The sequence below is a fragment of the Pagrus major genome, chromosome 23 (genome assembly GCF_040436345.1).
Source record: "Pagrus major chromosome 23, Pma_NU_1.0".
NCBI classification, from domain to species: Eukaryota; Metazoa; Chordata; class Actinopteri; order Spariformes; family Sparidae; genus Pagrus; species Pagrus major.
This window is the reverse complement of record NC_133237.1, coordinates 11,093,505-11,112,004: the sequence shown is the minus strand read 5'-3', so window position 1 is coordinate 11,112,004 and position 18,500 is coordinate 11,093,505. Positions and strand designations below refer to the sequence as shown.

At 44.2% G+C, this 18,500-nt stretch overlaps 1 protein-coding gene across 1 annotated transcript; it reads left to right on the top strand.

Moving 5' to 3' along the window:
* Window positions 1-2,109: 2,109 nt before the first annotated feature.
* Window positions 2,110-17,530, top strand: LOC141020268 (sphingosine kinase 1-like). The gene is made up of 5 exons (XM_073495363.1): window positions 2,110-2,543; window positions 10,322-10,471; window positions 13,297-13,391; window positions 15,063-15,178; window positions 16,621-17,530. The coding sequence occupies exons 1-5, from the start codon at window positions 2,117-2,119 to the stop codon at window positions 17,528-17,530; spliced, it is 1,698 nt and encodes a 565-aa protein (XP_073351464.1). The 5' UTR covers window positions 2,110-2,116.
* The last annotated feature ends 970 nt before the right edge of the window (window positions 17,531-18,500 follow it).

Sequence of the window (18,500 nt, the reverse complement as noted above, 5' to 3'; positions counted from 1 at the left end):
AATGTAATTATCATTAGAATAGGGCACATTTGCAGCAACAAACAAAAAACAACATAAAATGGACGGGTAATGTGAGAGGAATTACATTAAAGGGGCACTATGTAGTTTTGGAGGAGAGATTCAAAGTCAGAAAGTTATTATTTAGAGTATTAATGAGGTAATAATACAAACTCAGAAATATAAGTAAATAAACAAGCTGTTCTTAAGGGAAAATAAGGTCCCCAGAACACTGTTTGAAGCTAGAAAGGTGGCAGGGTCCGCCACATATAAGCAAAGTAAAGTGGTATGAAACTGGGTTGTCCTTTAAGGTCAGTTTGTTTATTCAGTTTATACAGTCATGAAAACAAAGAGAGTTTGTTTATTTAGTTTGTTTAGGCATAAAAATCAGTCAGCCTTTCTCTTCTGATTAAAATGTTTTCCCCAAAACTACAGAATGCACCTTTAAGGTACAGAAAGGTCACAATTTAATGTATTTAACTAGGATACGCTTAAGATTAAGCTTTTATATTGTTGAATGAAGAAAATATAGTTAATATAGTTTGTTTTTTGTAGGCTATCAAAAAGAAAAATAGCTCTTTTAACAAAAACATAGAAAAGAGACATGATATAGCCTTTTATCATTGAAGATATAAATCCAAAGTGCATGTTAACTTTCCTGCCTCAGGATGCGACATATAAACCATAATTAACGACTCACAGTCAGGTCTGTTTTGGGGGCAGAAATATGCAAACTAAGTCCAGCAGCCTCTAAACTGGTTCACAAGGAGTACTGTTATATAACTGAGGCTAATAATTTGGATCACGTTCAACAAATAATTTGAAATTCTCTGATCTTTTCTGGAGGACATTTAGGGGGCACAGACTTTGAGTGTATAAATATTTAACAGACTAATTAGGCCTCCATGATGGAACAGTTGATAGAGATTGTGCACAGCCTGGGCAAAATTACACAAATAAAAAGGAATTAATTTATTCTACAAATACGGGATCAAAAGCGTTCAGGGATATAAAGTCCTGCCTCTTCAGTTATGTCTGGTGTAGTTTTGTGATATTCTTTGTGACAAAACAAGACCCAAGCACTGTATTTAACGAACAGGCTAAACAGGCAAGCAACTAGAGATACGTATAGGCCTAATGGTTTCACACTTTCTCTGGAACTTTCAACCACAAGTCCTGAAAAAACAAGGAAACAAACTAAGAGCAAGAATGATCTTTCAAGCCCTTGTGTTTCAAAAATCAGAGTCAGAAATTAAACTCTTCAAATAATTGATGTTTTTTAAACATTTGTATACAGTGATGGACTCAGGATGTTTGAGGGAAAGAGGCAAAAAATAAAGAACAAAACCATATGTCTTCTGTTTATGTATATTTTTAAGGTCATATTTTTTGGCAATGTACATTTTTTTGTTATTGTTGTTGTTATTGTTTTTTAAAGCTATTTTGGCAATGTACATCTTGTCTTTTTTCTTTGTTGTTGTTGTTGTTTACTTGTTTTGCAATATACATTTTTTATTTTTGTATTTGTTGTTGTTATTTTTTATTTGTTTTGGCAATATACATTTTTTTATCCTTGTTGTTGTTGTTGTTGTTCCTTTCATTTGCTTTGGTAATGTAAACTGTCAAATGTAAATTAAATAGTGTCCTGCTGCAGATCTCTGTCATAACTTATCCAGGCAAGATGCCCTCTGTTCTGTGGGAGTCAAGTCAAATACAAGCACAGGTGCAACATACACAAGTTGAAGTAGTGCAGGTCAGATCCTCTGGTGTCCGCAGGTCAGATCCTCTGGTGTCCGCAGGTCAGATCCTCTGGTGTCCGCAGGTCAGATCCTCTGGTGTCTGCAGGTCAGATCCTCTGGTGTCTGCAGGTCAGATCCTCTGGTGTCTGCAGACTTCACAGTGTTTCCTGAGGAGCGGGTGGAGGGAGGACAGTCGGCTGCGCTCTCCTCCACCTCCATCACTGCCATTCCCCATTTCAGTCACTAGGGAGAGACTCTGAACTAGGAAAGCTGCTGTTGCCTCGCTCAAAGGGTCCCACAGCAGGCTCTCAGGATCACAGTCTGCACCGCACCGCCATCCGCACACCGGCCTGCGGGACGCGTCGTACTCTCCGTCCGGGATGGAGAAAGACGCCTCTGAACCGGACCCATCCCGCCAGCGGAACGGGGTCCTGGGCGTGCTTTACGGGGAGTTCAGCGACACGCTCAACGACAGGGTCCGGTACTCGGTGAGCCTGACGGAGAGCGCCCTGACCATCCAGAGGATCTCAGCGTCACCCGGCCGGACGAAGGTGGTTTTTAACCTGACGGACTGTGTCGGCTGCCGGGCGTACAGAGGGCCGGACAGCGCGGACGTCGGCGCCTACTTTACAGCCTATTTCTACCCGTTCAAGAGGCGCTGGATGAGCGCCGGAGTGGCCCGGCAGAGAGTGGAGCAGTGCTTTCGGGTCGCGCTGGTCCAGGACCCGCTCGCCAACCTCCAGGAGGCTGAGAGGTGGGCTCGAGCCATCAGAGATGCCTCTGTGCTGCAGGCGCCCCGGAGAGACGGTGAGCACTGTGGGACATTTTATTAACATGCAACTTTATATCACAAAGAAACTACAGGCCTTAAAGGAGAAGGCTGTCAGATAGGTTGTTACTTTAGTGTGAGGATGAGGAGTTGTACGATAAGAGAAGTGTTCTGCCACATTAATATCTTAATAATCTTTAAAGGATGCAGTTTTGGAGAAGACGTTTTAATCAGAAGAAAAAAGATCTGCAAACTAAATAAACAAACTCTCTTTGCTGTCATGACTGAATAAACAAACTTAAAGGACAACACAATTTCATACATTTGTGTACATGTGGCGGACCCTGCCACCTTTCTAGCTTCAATCAGTCTTCGGACCTTATTTTCCTTTGAGAACATAGCTTGTTTTTTCAGTTATGGAAAAGATAAATATTCCTGAGTTTGTATTATTACCTCATTAATATCATAAATATTAAAATTCTGAGTTTGATTTTCTTCTCCAAAACTACACAGTGGCCCTTTAATGTGATAGAAATCTTGTAACACCTCAACCACAGGACACCTTCCTGATGCCACAAACAGGTTTGGCAGAGATGTTGTACACATTCCTCTCAGCAACCTGCTCTACCTGCCCTGAAAGTGATCCACCTGCCAGCAGCAGTTACCACTGCCTCATTCCTTCCTTCATTCATTCGTTCATTCATTCAAACCGCCCACATCATTAGAGCGACGACTCAGGATCTGGAGCAAAACTCCCAAAACTGATCACTTTAGTAGTTACATTCTCTCCTGATCCCCCGTCAGCTGAGAGTGCAGCCTCCACTGTGCTCGGGCTTCATTATTCCTGCTCGGTGAAATTCCCACGGAGACTTTCACTGTTGACGGGTGGAAAAATCACATCAAAACAAAAGCCTTGTTTTTCATCCGGCTTCGCAGCAGCTTCGTCTAATTAGGTCTCATCATGTCTCGCTCTGTTTAAGATGCAGACTGTCCTCAGGTTCCTTTGTCTTCCAATCTCATTAGCTTCTCTGTGCTGCATCCTGGTATACAATGAGACAGTAATTAACATGAATACAATGTGAGAAGTGTTTATGTAGCTAATTAGCCCATCACTCATTTGGGAGGAAGTGGTGATACTTGCTGATGATGAGACAAAGCTGTTTTGGTCCCAGATTGATGATCATTAGGGTGCAGATCCTGAGTCGGGCCGTGTCAGGGCAGGTCGTATAGAAATATTCAGCTATTTAAAATATAAAGCAGGCATGCTCTCCTAGGCAGCCAGAGCCGGGGAAGCGGATATTTGACTTGACAGTGACGAATTAGGAATGTTGGTTGCCATGTTGGACAGAGGCGAGTGCTGCTGTGGCGGGATAAGGAATGAGGTCGCCCTCCTGGTTGCAGCCTCCAGGTGTACACAGTGAACACAGGAGGATGGATGAAGAGGGAGGGAGGGAGACTGACTGCCTCCCTCTGGTCTGCAGCCAGCAGGAGTTTGGGTTTCAGGCCTGGACGCCAGGCAGGCAGATGGTAACCTGAGAGGTAACTGGGCGCCCCCCCTCCTGCCTCCATCCCCGTCCTCTTACTGGACTCATCAAAGAGCTCCAGCTTGGGAGGTTTGCAAATCACACATACTAATGAACCAGATCATCTAACAGCTCTGTATGCTCTCCTCTCATCCCAGATTTTCCCTGTTTTTTTCCCCTATTCACACGGCGTCTCAGTGATGATGCGCTCATATCATTAATTTATAAGCTTGTTTTAGCATTCCAGATCCAGGCCAGCCAATAATACGGTATTTAACAGAATATATTATGCGATTTGAATGAGCAATGTTGTGGTAACAGACGCAGCAGAATAGTGGCCCGTCCCTTGTAGAGGGTGTATGAAAGTCAGTGCGATTCACTAATCCCTCATAGTGTATTTACCCCCCTAAGTTAATTGCATGTCATCTCATCTGGCATTGCAGATGGAAAGGTTGGATTAAAAGTGCTGCTGCAGCACAAGACTGGTATTTAGTCGGAGAGCGATCACTGTGACGCACTTTCACTGAAGTGTAAAATTAATAAACACTAAATATGTGAAGTTTACAATGAGGCTGTGGGTCCACTAATTTACTCAAGGCACGGAGAGTCTCTGAGGCTGTTTTAGTCTCGGTGAAGGTTCATTGGAATGAATGAGCCGTAAATAATGAAGTGCATACACTATGATACAGTCCTGCACACGCTAATGGTCTGCTACAGTATCCCCCATGCTTAGAGGAACCACAGGGAGATAGCATGCAAAGGAATGAGATGATGGTTACTTGATTTGACTTTTTTCTACCAGTGGCTGCTTTTATCGCTACTGGATGTTTCCTTTTTTGTGTTTCCAGCAGCTGCTCGGAGGACAGTTTCAGATTTAACATTTATACTTTGTAGATTCCTTTTTGTGCCACAGTGTCGTGATGGTGTTTGTGGATTGTACAGATTTTTCCAAAACTTCAGAGTCCGACCCTTCAAGGGGCAGTTTACCCCAAAAATGAAAGTTCAGTTAAAGTCGGAAGTCATTCCTGGAGCTTTACAGCAAAACAGTGTCGCAGCATTCTCTCAAACAATTGAAGTAGATGGGGACTTGTAAAAGCAGCTGAAAGAAAACATAAAATGGCTCCATACAGCTTGTCGAACGTAATCCAAGTCTCTGGATCCATTTCCGTAAAGGGGCACAAATGAGCCTCAAGGAAAAAGGGCGGGAAAACAGACAAAGGTGGGAAGTAACTCATGACAAATGAGTATGAACTTTCAACATAAAACAGGAACTCACAAAGCTAAAACTCAGGACTATGACAGACTTTCTATCAGCACAGGGTTGAGAAGAATACGACTGAATTTTCATTTATGGGCCAACTTATCCTTGAAAATGGCTGAATTCCTTCAAGCTATTCCAGCAAAATGTGAGCACGAGCCTTGCAGTGTGTGTGTGTGTGTGTGTGTGTGTGTGGAGTAACAAGTTGGTGTATGCAAAAGAGAGGGAGGCAATTGTTTCCCAGCAGCCGCAGGGTCAGGTGTGTGTCTGTCAGCGTGTGATCTCTGCTCCCCGAGGCTCAGCCGCTAAAATGCGTCACCAGACGACCCCTCACCCCCGTCCAGCATCTCGGTCCCTCAGGAGCCTTCGTCCTCCGCTCTGTGACACACAGCCGTGATGGCCTGTCAACACCACTGCCCTCCTCCGCCTCCTCCTCCTCCGCCTATTCCTCGCCCCCGGCCTGGTGATGCCTCAGTGGGCAGTTGTGTTTGTACCCTTGGACCTCCTTCCCCTCCTCTCCAGCAAACACTCACCCAACCTCGGAATGCAGCTTGTTTGCAGAGCTGTCCGGTCCAGTTTGGATATAGAGTTGCTCTCGAACAAGACAGCTTTCAGTGAATAAGCCACATATTTGTTTCGGTGTCACGGTTTAACAAATCCCACCTGTGCTGCAGTACGAAGGTACATCGCTGCTTTATTTAGCATTTTTGTAGCAATCAGGATACGCTTGTGGCAACAAGATGAAAACTGAAGCTCTGTCAGCTCTGCGCTTGTTAGCGCTGTCACACCGTCACACCCAGTCTGCCTGTCGCCCGGCTGCCTGTTGGTGTGTGTGTGTGTGTGTGTGTGTGTTTGCCCACTTGTAACTGTGAAATACATACACTGCAGTTGAAAGTTTGCTTTGCCGGTGTGACGGGCAGGATCTGCCTGCAGGAATCTGACTTCACATCATAGATAGATTTCACATACACCCTCACTCCCCCTGCATCTGTCTTCCTGTCACACACACACACACACACACACACACACACACACACACACACACACACACACACACACAGCTCAGGAGGAATGTCTGCGAAAAATAATCATGAATTAATCAATGCAGTATTGAGCTGCCTTGATGTCGGGAGGCCTTTTGGTTATAAAGTATAAAAGACTTTAGATTTTTTGACAAATGTTATTGACTTGCGATCGCTTCAAAAACAATTCAGAGTCTATTTGTGACCTCTCGTTGGTGGTTTCATGTCACTGCTGGTTATGTCAGTTCAGCCAAAGAGTGATTTTTGTTTTATTAATTTACAGAGACCTGAGGATGTCAAATTTTTCCGTAATTCACATAAAAAAGAAAAGAGAAAACACAACATATACATCATTTTGTGTATTTTTCTTGTCCCTGCCCTGTTATTAATCTTGTGACTACTCAGATTTATCTTGTGACCCCTTAACATGGTCCAAACCTGCAGTTTGGGAACCACATATTTATGTTTGAGAGTGCATATTCAAGAGAAAAACATTTGCTCTTTGACTTTATAACCTGCATCATCTTTTTCATAATGACGTTATTTCAAAATTAATCTAAGATGCATGTTTGATGCTTACACACCTCATTGATAACAACACTCTCACTAACATTAGACTGGAGAGGTTATTTATCTTTTGGGCCACAGAATAAAAGACAGCTTGAGTTTAACCAAACTAGCAGCCAGTCAGAGATATTGCTGCTGCGGAGATATCGAAGAGGCTGGCAAAGCAACACAGTACGTAAAATAAGCGGGACAGAAATATCAGATAGGTTGGACCACCGTGTTTAACCATATACGTTTACAAGCTCCTCCATGGTGGAGCTGGTAGCAATGTTACTATTCCTTTCAGCTTTATCTGTTGTTGCTGCGTGTTATGGTATGACATCATTACGTCAACAAGTCAGAATATTGACGTATCGTACGATGCGCTACCGGTATTATTGTGAACAATGACTTGGCACACCCCTGGTATCTGATGTTTTGTCCACCATATTTATTGTATCGATATCACCTTTTATCAGTGGGAAGATTTAATAGTAGAAACATGTCTGCATTGCCTCATAATCAAACGTCATGACAGATAAAAGGATCAGAACATTTCTATAAAACTTATCAAATGCAACATTTGTGCACAGCTGTTTCTGTATGTGGGCTATAGATTCATTCAAAACTCATCCCGATTTCTTAGCTGTCAGCTTCAATTACATTGCAATTAATGATTAATTTCATAGATAGATTAATCTGCTAATTAAGTTGCTGTTTGAAATTGCTTCTGTTGTCCGACCGACACTCTAAAATGTAAAGATATTCACTTTGTTACCACATCAGACAGCTCACATCAATAAAGGAATACATGCTTGAAAACTGACAGACGATTAATCAACTATCAAACTAGATGACATGTAAAACCACGTCTTAAATTCTGAATTTTGTTCTTCCAACCCAGAATTCCAGCCCTCTAAGTAATTCAAATCAGCAGAGTTGAAAAGTAGATTCTCTTCGCAGGACAAGTGATTTGAGTGGAGCCTGTCAGAGTGAAGCTGCGGCGTCGTAATCAGACTAAATCTCCATTTCTCTGCACTTTAATATTCATTATTCAGTTTGAAATCAGAGATGTGTGCAGTGAGTCAGAGGTCTGGACTCCGGAGCTATGTGCCGGCGACTGAAGGCGCCGGACAGGACATTAAAAAACATTTCTCCACCTTCTCTGTGCTTTATTAAGGCTGCATGAACACCCAGTGTCAAAGTTACAAGAGGAAGCCGCTGCATCTGTATCTGTGCAGGTTTGACCTTGCAAGGGTACGCCGTCATTTGGCTCCGCACACTTGAATCTAAAGCTCTTACAAAAGCCAGTTTCCACTATATTCTGGAAGTGCAGAGAGGAGCTTTTGTGTCTGAAAGCCACATTGTGCTCTGACACAAGTAAGAAAACAATGGTGACCCTGTGTGGCTGAATGGAGGCACAGTTTGGCATGTGCCTGTGTGTTTTCGCACTCGACGCTCACTCCTCTGGTGGGTTCGCACCTCTTTCTCTGAGATATTTTTGCACCTCCGCCGGGTCCCGTCATCACGGGCTGCATCACAGGTCACAGTACCTGGAAATTGAGGCAGATGTTCCTCTCTACTGGTAATTTCGTCCGCCTGATACCAAAGTCAGCCTCGTCCGCAGCCAAATAATGATGGTGGAAACTGATAGTGAACTTTCTGTCCTCTACCCCCAAAATGGATTTTACTTTTTGTCCACTCCGATTCATTTGATATGGTCTCTGGTGAGTCTGTGTCTGCTTTAAAGGTCAAGGGCGCATGCGGAAAAATCCACCTCTGGAGGAAGCTGCTCCCCGCAGTCACTTTATAAAGCTACAAACCTTTTAGTGGTTGCAGTTTGACAATGAACCTCATCCTCCCACATAAATATGGATTCAAAATGAATGGGAACTTTATGAGGTGGAACAAATAGCTCAGTACTCTTTAAGGTAAAAGTCATAGCTATTAATGCAATGTGATCATTTGGTTCTTTATTAGCTTATGTTACACTACAACCATTTGGCCAGTTTTATCCAACCACTACTCCACCACTTGAGCCTCCATCACATTGTCTGTTCATTTTAACTTCACAGACATGTTTTAATCAATACACCTCTACCCCATTTCCCTTAAAGCAAATGTTTGTTTGCTAGTTTAAACATTTTGGGAAATACACTTAATCCCTTTCTTGCTGAGAGATAGAAAAGGAGATTGATCCCTGTCCCTTGTTTGCAGTGTTGTAAAGCGATACCCACAAGGTCACCCATTCAAATAGTACTTGAATAAAATCATCTGATATTAAACAAACTTAAGTATCAGAGGTAATTTTCTGGTAAGAAATGTACCTGAGTGTCCAAAGTACAAGTAAAAGTAAGATTATACAAACATTTGCATGTGTATATTGTATACTATGAGTTTCCACTGTTTGCCTGGCAGCTGTTCCTGGACTAAACAAATGACAAAAAATCTAGAGCTGCATCAAATAACTGATAAGTTGCCAACTATTTTGGTAAACGATTAATCACTTTAAGTATTTTTTCAAAAAAAAGGCAAAATTCTATGACTCTAGATTCTTCAATGTAAATGTTTCTTTTTTTTTTGGTGGATCAATCGAGAAAATGACGGATTAATCGACAATGAAATAACTGTTAGTTGCAGCCCTGTCAGAGGTGCTGGCAGGTGGATGTTGTTACCTTTGGCTAGAGCCAAACAAACTGTTTCTCCATTTCCTGTCATAGTGCTAAGCTAAGCTAAGAGGTTTTGATCTATTAAAGCCAACTATCTGCAAGAAAGCAAAGTGTTTGTTACTTTTTTATCCATTACTTAAAGGTGCAATATGAAAGACTTTGCCACCACAAAAAGGGGCAGCTATCACAAGAGTAACCTCTAACTGCTGCTAGCTGTAGCTGCTGTTTGTTAGTTAGCTTGGTAAGTGAGCAACAGATCGAGCAGTTTAGAACTAAAATTCTTACATACTGCACCTTTAATTAGTCATTTAACCTAATTGCTCTCTTTAACTCTTTATCTAATTACCGGAGCCTTGAGTCTTCATGAAGGCAGTTGAATGATCGGTAAGTAAAGAATGTGTGCTGCAAAAGTGCCCTTGAGCAAGATGCTGAATGCCTGTCAATGAAGTGCAGCCACTCCATTATTCTGTCTTATGAGAGACATAAGCAACAGGAGGACTTCCACGTGAGGATTCATAAAATGTCACAGAATTGCTATTAATATTCGGTACGATCCCGACTGAGAGGCATGTAGGCCCTTGAAGAAAGGAGCACGTCACATTAACATTTAGCATTGTCTATCTGAACGCTGTCACAGCGTATGACTTCAACGTTTCATGCTCTTTTATCCCCGGAGAGACGAGCCTGTCCTTATACATCCTTTGAAATATTTCATCATGCATAACGAGACCTCCTCTTATACTCTTGCTTCATCTCTGTTCATGCTCTGTTCACATCCACCTCTCTGTCTCCCTTTAGGTGCGGTCTATATGGAGGTGCGTCGTCCCTGCAGAGTCATGATCCTGGTGAACCCTCACAGTGGCCGCGGCCAGGCTCTCCAGCTCTTCACCGGCCACGTACAGGGCATGCTCACTGAGGCTTCTGTGCCCTACACACTCGTCATCACAGGTCAGTAACATTCACACACACACACACACACACACACACACACACACACACACACACACACACACACACACACACACACACACACACACACAGACCTTTGAGCCCCTCTTAAGGTCACCCTGACATGAAATAAGGTTGAAGGGATTAATCCTCCGCAGAGTAAACAACTTCTATATTCAGCGGCGATTGTACTCTCTGCAGCCGTGATGCATTATTTGTGTAATGCCAAAATTCCACAGGCCGCGTGCGCACACGTCTGCAGCCACTTGAGCAAATGCACACTGATACTCATTAAATTCTCGTTGCAGTCTCCCCCAGCTGCTCCACATTCTGTGTGAGTGGCTGGTGGCTTTTTGTGACCTTAAATAGTGTCATGTGTTGGTTACTGTCATCAGAGGCTCTGAACTCCGAGCGACCCCACTCTGAATACCAACCGTGAGCCGCCGGGAAACAGGGAAAGGCTTTAATGCCTAAAGGAGAAACATGCGCAGTGCATCATTTAGCCTTCAAGCTTTAAAGGGGCACTATGCGGTTTTGGAGAATTTTAATATTTACAACATTAATGAGGTAATAATACAAACTCAGAAATGTGTATTTTTTCCATAACTGAATAAACAAGCTGTTCTCTGAGGAAAATAAGGTCCCCAGAACACTGTTTGAAGTTAGAAAGGTGGCAGGGTCCGCCACATATAAACAAAATAATACAGTATGAAATTGTGTTGTCCTTTAAGGTCAGTTTGTTTATTCAGTTTATTAAGTCATGAAAACAAAGAGCGTTTGATTATTTAGTTTGTTTAGGCATAAAAAAAAGTCATCTTCTGGTTTAAATTTCCACATACTGCACCTTCAACTTTCACTTTTCATCTCCACTACAATGACCAAGGACCAACAGTTTGACAGGTAAGACTTCGCTGTCTCTTCCAGCATCACCCGAACGTCTGAGACAGACTATGAAAGCAAAGACAGAGGGAAAGGGTCGAAATAACTGTTTGTTTACTTGAGAAAGAGTCCTGATGCATGTGCAGACTCTTTGTGTGGCCTCCAGGGGCTTAAAGGAAGGTCAGCAGCTGGATGGTGATGGAAAAAGACAGAGTAATTACCGACGGTGACCCAGGCCGAAAAGGAGCGGAGCAGAACAGAAAGGAGGGGGGAGAGATTGGGTCGCTGAGGGCCTTCGGTGGCCGGATACCGGTCGCAAGAAGTGACGATGAGCGGATTAACTGGCACATCCCATTTAGCCAGCACGCAGCTCCTTGATGAATGTATCACACTGCCTTTGCCTGAGGAAGGACAAGTTCCAGCAGAGGCGCCTCTTGTGTCAGCATGTACCTTTTACATACTGTATGAAGCATGCAGTGTACCGAGCTTCAGCTTCACCCTGGCTAACCTCAGAAGAAGGCAGCAGAGTGTGACACGAGGAGGAAAACTGCATTTAGAGTGAAACAGCTGGAATGAAAAAGGCGATATGAAGAAATTCAACCTCAGAATTTTAATATTTACAATATTAATGAGGTAATAATACAAACTCAGAAATATTTATCTTTTCCATAACTGAATAAACAAGCTGTTCTCTGAGGAAAATAAGGTCCCCAGAACACTGTTTGAAGCTAGAGAGGTGGCAGGGTCCGCCAAATATAAACAAAGTAAAACAGTATGAAACTGTGTGTCCTTTAAGGTCAGTTTGCTTATACAGTTTATTCAGTCATGAAAATGAAGGAGTTTGTTTATTTAGTTTGTTTAGGCATAAAAAAAATCAGTTGATAAAGATCCCCAAAACTACATACTGCACCTTTAATCCCAGATATCAAGCGGGTATCCATGTACGGAGTCTAATTATCAGCTATAATCTGTGCAGCCCAAAGAGGAATCGACAGTGTCTTCTGGTTTGCGTTTGGCAGTGACCCCGTGAATAAGGAAGTGGCTGGGAAGTAAAGCATCAGCCGGAGCCTCTCGGCAGGTTTGAAGTGCTGAGTCAGCTTTTGCAGTGCAGTTACTCCCTCTGCCTCTGTCTGTCAACACAGCACTGCATCACCGCCTCCACAGCGCACGGCAAACAAACAGCAGCAACAACGGGGAGCACCGTCGGGAGGGGGGGGTGAGGGGGGTGATAGAGGGGGGGGGGATGGGGGGGGCAGGTAGAGGTTGAGCAAAGTGAAAGGAAAGTAGAGGACAGTTGTTTTCATTCCAGTTCTGTCCTCGATCGATAAGTGAAGCTGAAGCGGAAAAATATTTCCTTCATGATGGCTGTGCATCAATACTGGCTAACTTCTTTGCTGTCTGCCTCCCCCCTCTCTCTCACTCTCACTCTTTCTTTAAAGCTGTCTCTTCCACACACACACACACACACACACTCACGCACCACTACTCTTGGGAGTCTCGGCTGCTAGGACTGTAGACTTTAATGCTGGCAGGATGAGCCCACAGAGACCTCCTGCAGAGGGACCCACTCAAGGACGCTGCCAATAAAAGTGGGCTGAACAAATAGCTCAGTCCTCCACCAGCCGCATTAACCAACACTTAGTGTACACTCACATGCGTACAGTGAGTGAACACACTCACACACACATGCAGATATTTGTCGGTCACAGATGTTTGCGGGGCGGCTAAGCTGCCTTGGAGCTGTTGAGTAGCCCCTGGATGGGCTAATGTGATGTGAGGAAATTGAATCTCTTTTCTGCCTAATCTCCCTGATCCTGCCCCAGAGCCTTGCCATGGAGGCAGCATGCCTCTTTCTCCGCCCTTGCCCTTGTTTTTTGTTTTGACACTTTTCCACATTTTCTGTTTAGTCTCCCTTATATTTCTCTCTCGTCTCGTGTTTCCATCAGAGCACCAGAACCATGCACGGGAGTTGGTGAAGAAGGCGGACCTGTCACAGTGCGACGCGCTGGTTATCATGTCTGGAGATGGGCTGCTGTTTGAGGTGCCTGACTTAACACATTTCTCTGTGGTTTCATTGTGATATGAGGATAAGTAAAGAGGACTTAAAGTGTCTACTAAACTAAAATGAAATACAATATTCACTGCTGTATGTATTTTCTTTGTATGCGTGTGTCATAATCAAATAAAAACAATTATTTGGCTTCTTATAACTGCTGGGAGTCACTTGCAGATGTTAGTCAATGTACAGTCAATTGAAGTCGCCCACAGGACACTGATTTAATGTGAAAGGCTGTCTGTCATGGCTGCCATCAGCTTCGCAGGCAATTATAATCTCTGCCTCCGAGCTGTGATTGGACAGTTGATTTTTTCTACACTTTGGCATGAGTGATGCATCTTGCTCTTAAAGGCGTATTACACTCATTTTCAGGTTCATGATTTTATTTTGGGTTACTACTACAATAGGTTTACATGCTTTAAAGCTCAGAAAACACAAATGTTTTCTCACACTGTCCAGTGCTGCAGCGTTGTATTCCCCCTCTGTCTGAAGCGCTCTGTTTTAGCTCCTGTCTCTTTAAGGCCCCCTCCCCTGAATATCTAGTCTGCTCTGATTGGTCAACGCACGCACGTCTGAGCCAGCAACATAGCAAACTAGCTGCTAGGCATGAAATTATGCAAATGTGTGACATGGTGACGTAGTGTGATGTTAAGAAGTCACAGAATTAAAGGCGGGGCCACTGATGAGGAGTTTCAGGAGCAGTGTTTTCTGTGGGAGAGAGGAGCTTCTGTTGGTGTAGACTTTGAACTTTCAAAACATTTTACATGCACAAGGTTATAGATAAAACACTGAAGAAAAGGAAAAAACAAAAAAATCACAATAGGTCTCCCTTAAAGGTCCAGTGTGTAGGATTTAGTGGCATCTAGCGCAGTGGTTGCAACAAAAACAAGGTAAACCTCGTCTCAGCCTCCCATACTCAAAACGGGGAAGGCCCCCTCGAAGGTCAACATTTGATGGTTGTGGGCTTCTGTAGAAACATGGCGGCGCGACATGGCAGAGGGCCTGCTCCCTCTGTATATATATATAAGGCTCATCCAAGGTAATGAAAACAAAACAATTCTTAGTTTCAGCTTATAAATGATACAAAAATGAATATATGTGAATAAATAACATTTCTGCCAATAAATTCCGCTAAATCCTTCACACTGGACCTTTAAATAAGGTTCCTTTGTATCTCCTAATGAAAACTAATGACTTAAATGACTAATGCTTTGCATTTGGCAGCTCTGTGATTTGGTTCACTCCTTTCCTTAGTTCGAGTGTTGTTGTTTTTTTGTTTTGGGCATTTTAAATCTTCCATTAATCAATTAATCATAGATTGAACTGAAGTTTCAAACCCTCTCATTCCTGTTGCTATTCTTAGTACTTTTCCGAATGGTCCTGTAAAAATTTAATTTGTACTTAGACAAGACAAAAGAGCCCTGTAGCTGTGAATCTACTACCTACAATATCTGCAGTCATTTTATAAAGTCCTTGTTTTGGTTCTGTAGATACTTCAGGTCATCATAATTGACTTTATTTACCCAGCGTGCACTCAAGCAAGGACTGTGAGAGCAGCTGCATCTAAAAAAGTAACACATTTTATCCTAACTTTTGGTCATACACACTCTACTTTCTATCTGATACCTTTTTTTCTATTTGTTCTCGTTCATTAAGGTGATAAATGGTCTGATGGATCGAGAGGACTGGCAAGAGGCCATCCAGATCCCTCTGGGTATTCTACCAGGTGGCTCCGGCAACGCCCTGGCTGCCTCCGTCCACCACTACTCACAGTGAGTTAGGCCATTAATGAGTCATTTAAATGCATGGACTAACAGCACAGAAGGAGAGCAAAGAAGAACCTTCCTGGGCCTAAAAAAGAATGATTTATCTCCTTTCTGTGTAATTATGCCAAAGGCTGACTGGGCACATCATTCCCCTGGAGGGAGGACAGACAGAGCAGACTGGAACTGCTTCGCTGTGCAGCGGAGGTCATTTCAGGCTGCCGATAACTCTCATAGGAGTGATGTAATGGGTTTAGAAACTTGCACATTATGAGTGATTATAGTACAGAGTGCAGCTGTGGAACCAGTGGACCCAGCACAGGACCAGGGTATCATCTCCATCTGCTGGCTAGCTGTGGGCACCACATCAAAGAAAAAACAAATACATATTCATCACCTCAGGGTTTGCACTTGTTTTCTCCCACCTACAAGCTGCAGGTGTTGACAGGGCTGTAGCCAAGAATACTGTGGTCATGAGTCCAGGTGCCCCCCCCCCCTTGTTACTTTCCTTCACCAAAACACTTGTCAAATGTCTCTCCCTCAGCCTCAGCTGTACTTCGTGTTTACTGCCAATTAGCGAATGTTAGCATGCTAAAGTACAAAAACGAAGATGGCGAACAACATCAACACGGTAGCATTGATTGGGAGTATGTTAGAATGCTAATGTTAGCATTTAGCTCAAAGCACCGGTGTGCCTAAGTACAACCTTCCACACTAACATTTGCTTGGAGGGATTGGAGGGAGTCCTCCTTATACAACTGTTTCAACTCAGCGAAGTTGGTGGGCCAACATCTTTCCAAAAACCTTTCTATTGGATAAAAATATGGACTTTGACTCGGCCATTCCAAAACATACATTTGTTTCTGCTTTAACCATTATTTGGTAGATGATTTGTGTGTTTAGGGTCATGCTGCATGACCCACCTTTTGTTGAGCTTCATTCAACAAACAGGTACGTTGACATTTGCTTGTCCAAAATTCATAGTTCCATCAATGATTGCAAGCTGCCCTGGTCCCAAACCAGGACACTGCCAACATCGTGCTTCACTGATGGGACGAGGTTCTTAGGCTTCTAGTTTAGAAGTTCCATATCGTACTCAATCATTCGCACAACATTATTCCAACAGACTTCCTTGTTGCCCTTAGTGAACTTTAGACGAGCAGTAAGTCTTCCTGGAGAGTCATGGCTTTCTCATTGCTGCCCTTCGGATGGTGGATGGAGAAGATTGACATTAGGCAATGCAAGAGAGGCCTGTAGATCCTCAGATGTTACCCTGGGGTTCTTTGTGACCTCCTGGAGTATCTTGCCCTTTGAGTGATTCCTGTTGAATGACCACTGGGTCCTCTTTATCCTGTTTCTCTTATTTTAGGACTTGAATGAAGATATGATCACATTTTAATGTCATATTTACGCAGAAATACCTCTTACTCTTGTGTGTAACCATCTCTCAGGTCGTCTCCTGCGTGGAACGAGGAGCTACTACTGAGCTGTGGTTTCATGCTGTGCAAAGGTCTGGTTGGTTCCCTGGACCTGGTATCGATCCACCTCTCCTCTCGGCAGCGCCTCTTCTCCTTCCTCTCCCTGGCCTGGGGCTTCGTGGCTGACGTCGACATTGAGAGCGAGAAGTACCGCCACGTCGGAGCGATCCGATTCCTGATGGGCACCCTGGTGCGTCTCGCCACCCTCAGAGTCTATCAGGGCAGGTTAGCGTATCTGCCTGTGAAGGAGGGGCCAAAACCTCCAAAAGGAAGCATCAAGGCAAACCATCCTCCCTCCACACCTCAGCACCCCTCGCTCTGCTCCTCCCTTCCCTGTCGGCTCATCCCCAACACCTCTCCGAACCAGAACTCTCGCCACAATCACAACAGCACAAATTCCAACCGCAACACCATCACCAACTCCTCCAACAACGCTATAACCACCAAGAAACCTGAGACTCAGAGCGATGGCAAGACCAGAGCACCATTGGACTCTCTGCTTCCTGGCCTGGACCAGCCAATCCCAGAGAGCTGGACAGTGGTCAAGGAGGAAGACTTTGTCTTGGTGCTGGCGATTTACCAGTCCCACCTGGCTGAGGACCTTTGGACAGCCCCTGGTGCAATGGCAGATGACGGGATGATTCATCTGTTTTATGTGACAGCAGGAATCTCCCGTCCTGCCCTCCTGCGCCTCTTCCTCGCCATGGAGAAGGGTGCCCACTTGGCGTGCGGCTGCCCCTACCTTGTGTACGAGAAGGTGAAGGCCCTGCGGCTGGAGCCCATCTCTCCACAGGGCATGATCACTGTGGATGGGGAGATGGTGGAGTACGGGCCTGTTCAGGCTCAAATCCACCCAGGACTCGCCAGACTTATATGTGGATGAACTTGGATTATCTTAATCTTTTTCTGGCTGTAGAGCTTTCTAGTTTGGCCTTTTATACTCAGTGTCAGTTTCTTTATGTATGCTGTGTTTTCAGAAGTGCCAAAGACGTTTTATCAGCCTCTGGAAATTCCTCTATTTTTCTACAGAAGCAACTTGTCCTATTTTTATGGACCCACCCCCGCCCCCCCCCATCCCCTCTTTCTCTCAATGTTTGATTCAGGGTCAAAGCCATGGATGGTTGTTTTTGCTGCTGGCTGGTCCCAGCTTAGAGAAATGGGGAGGGATTGTATGTGTGTGAGTGTGTATGTGCATAAAATGGATCTTTACGTGTGTTTGTGTGCACACGAGTGCGTGTATGTTTGCGATTGTGCATGAGGAGCTTTAGCACATACTGGCGCGGTGGGGTGGCTGAGAAGTGCATTGTGCACTCTGCTGTCTGACCTCATAAGCATGACACACGTGAAGAGAAGCACATTTTCTCGTCCTGCGAGGCTCGTGGACAAACCACACCCCTTGTCCCACCGTACTCCTGCCGGGGCGGCAGTCTCCCTCCTGGGCAACCAACCACTCTGGCAGCATCGCCTCCCCCTCAGCCTGGAGCTTTCTTACTGAAGGGATATAAATCCTCTGGGGATTTGATGTTGAAAAATCTTTAATCTTTGCATAGCTTATATTAAAAAAAAAAAAAAAAAACTCGAACAATACCAGATCTAAGCATTAGTGAATTCAAGCCCCTTGTCTCTAACCCTGTTCTTGTGTGTGAAAACTTCCTCCAGCTGATGATGAAGTGCTGGTGGAGCAGAGAGAAACCTGTCCCAGCTGAGTTTACACCTCCACCACTGGCCGATCCATTCCCTGTCCTGTCCGCTCTCTCACGCCGCTTCCCCTGCAACCATCATCAAACTATAGGAACCGCCTACACTCACACATAAACACACACTCTCACTTTCTCTCCCCCATCCCCCCCCCT

Coding starts and splice junctions, on each gene's coding strand:
- LOC141020268 (XM_073495363.1), top strand. CDS start 2,117: ATGGAGAAAGACGCCTCTGAACCGGACCCATCCCGCCAGCGGAACGGG. Junction 2,544..10,321: donor GCAGGCGCCCCGGAGAGACG/GTGAGCACTGTG, acceptor GTCTCCCTTTAG/GTGCGGTCTATATGGAGGTG. Junction 10,472..13,296: donor CTACACACTCGTCATCACAG/GTCAGTAACATT, acceptor TGTTTCCATCAG/AGCACCAGAACCATGCACGG.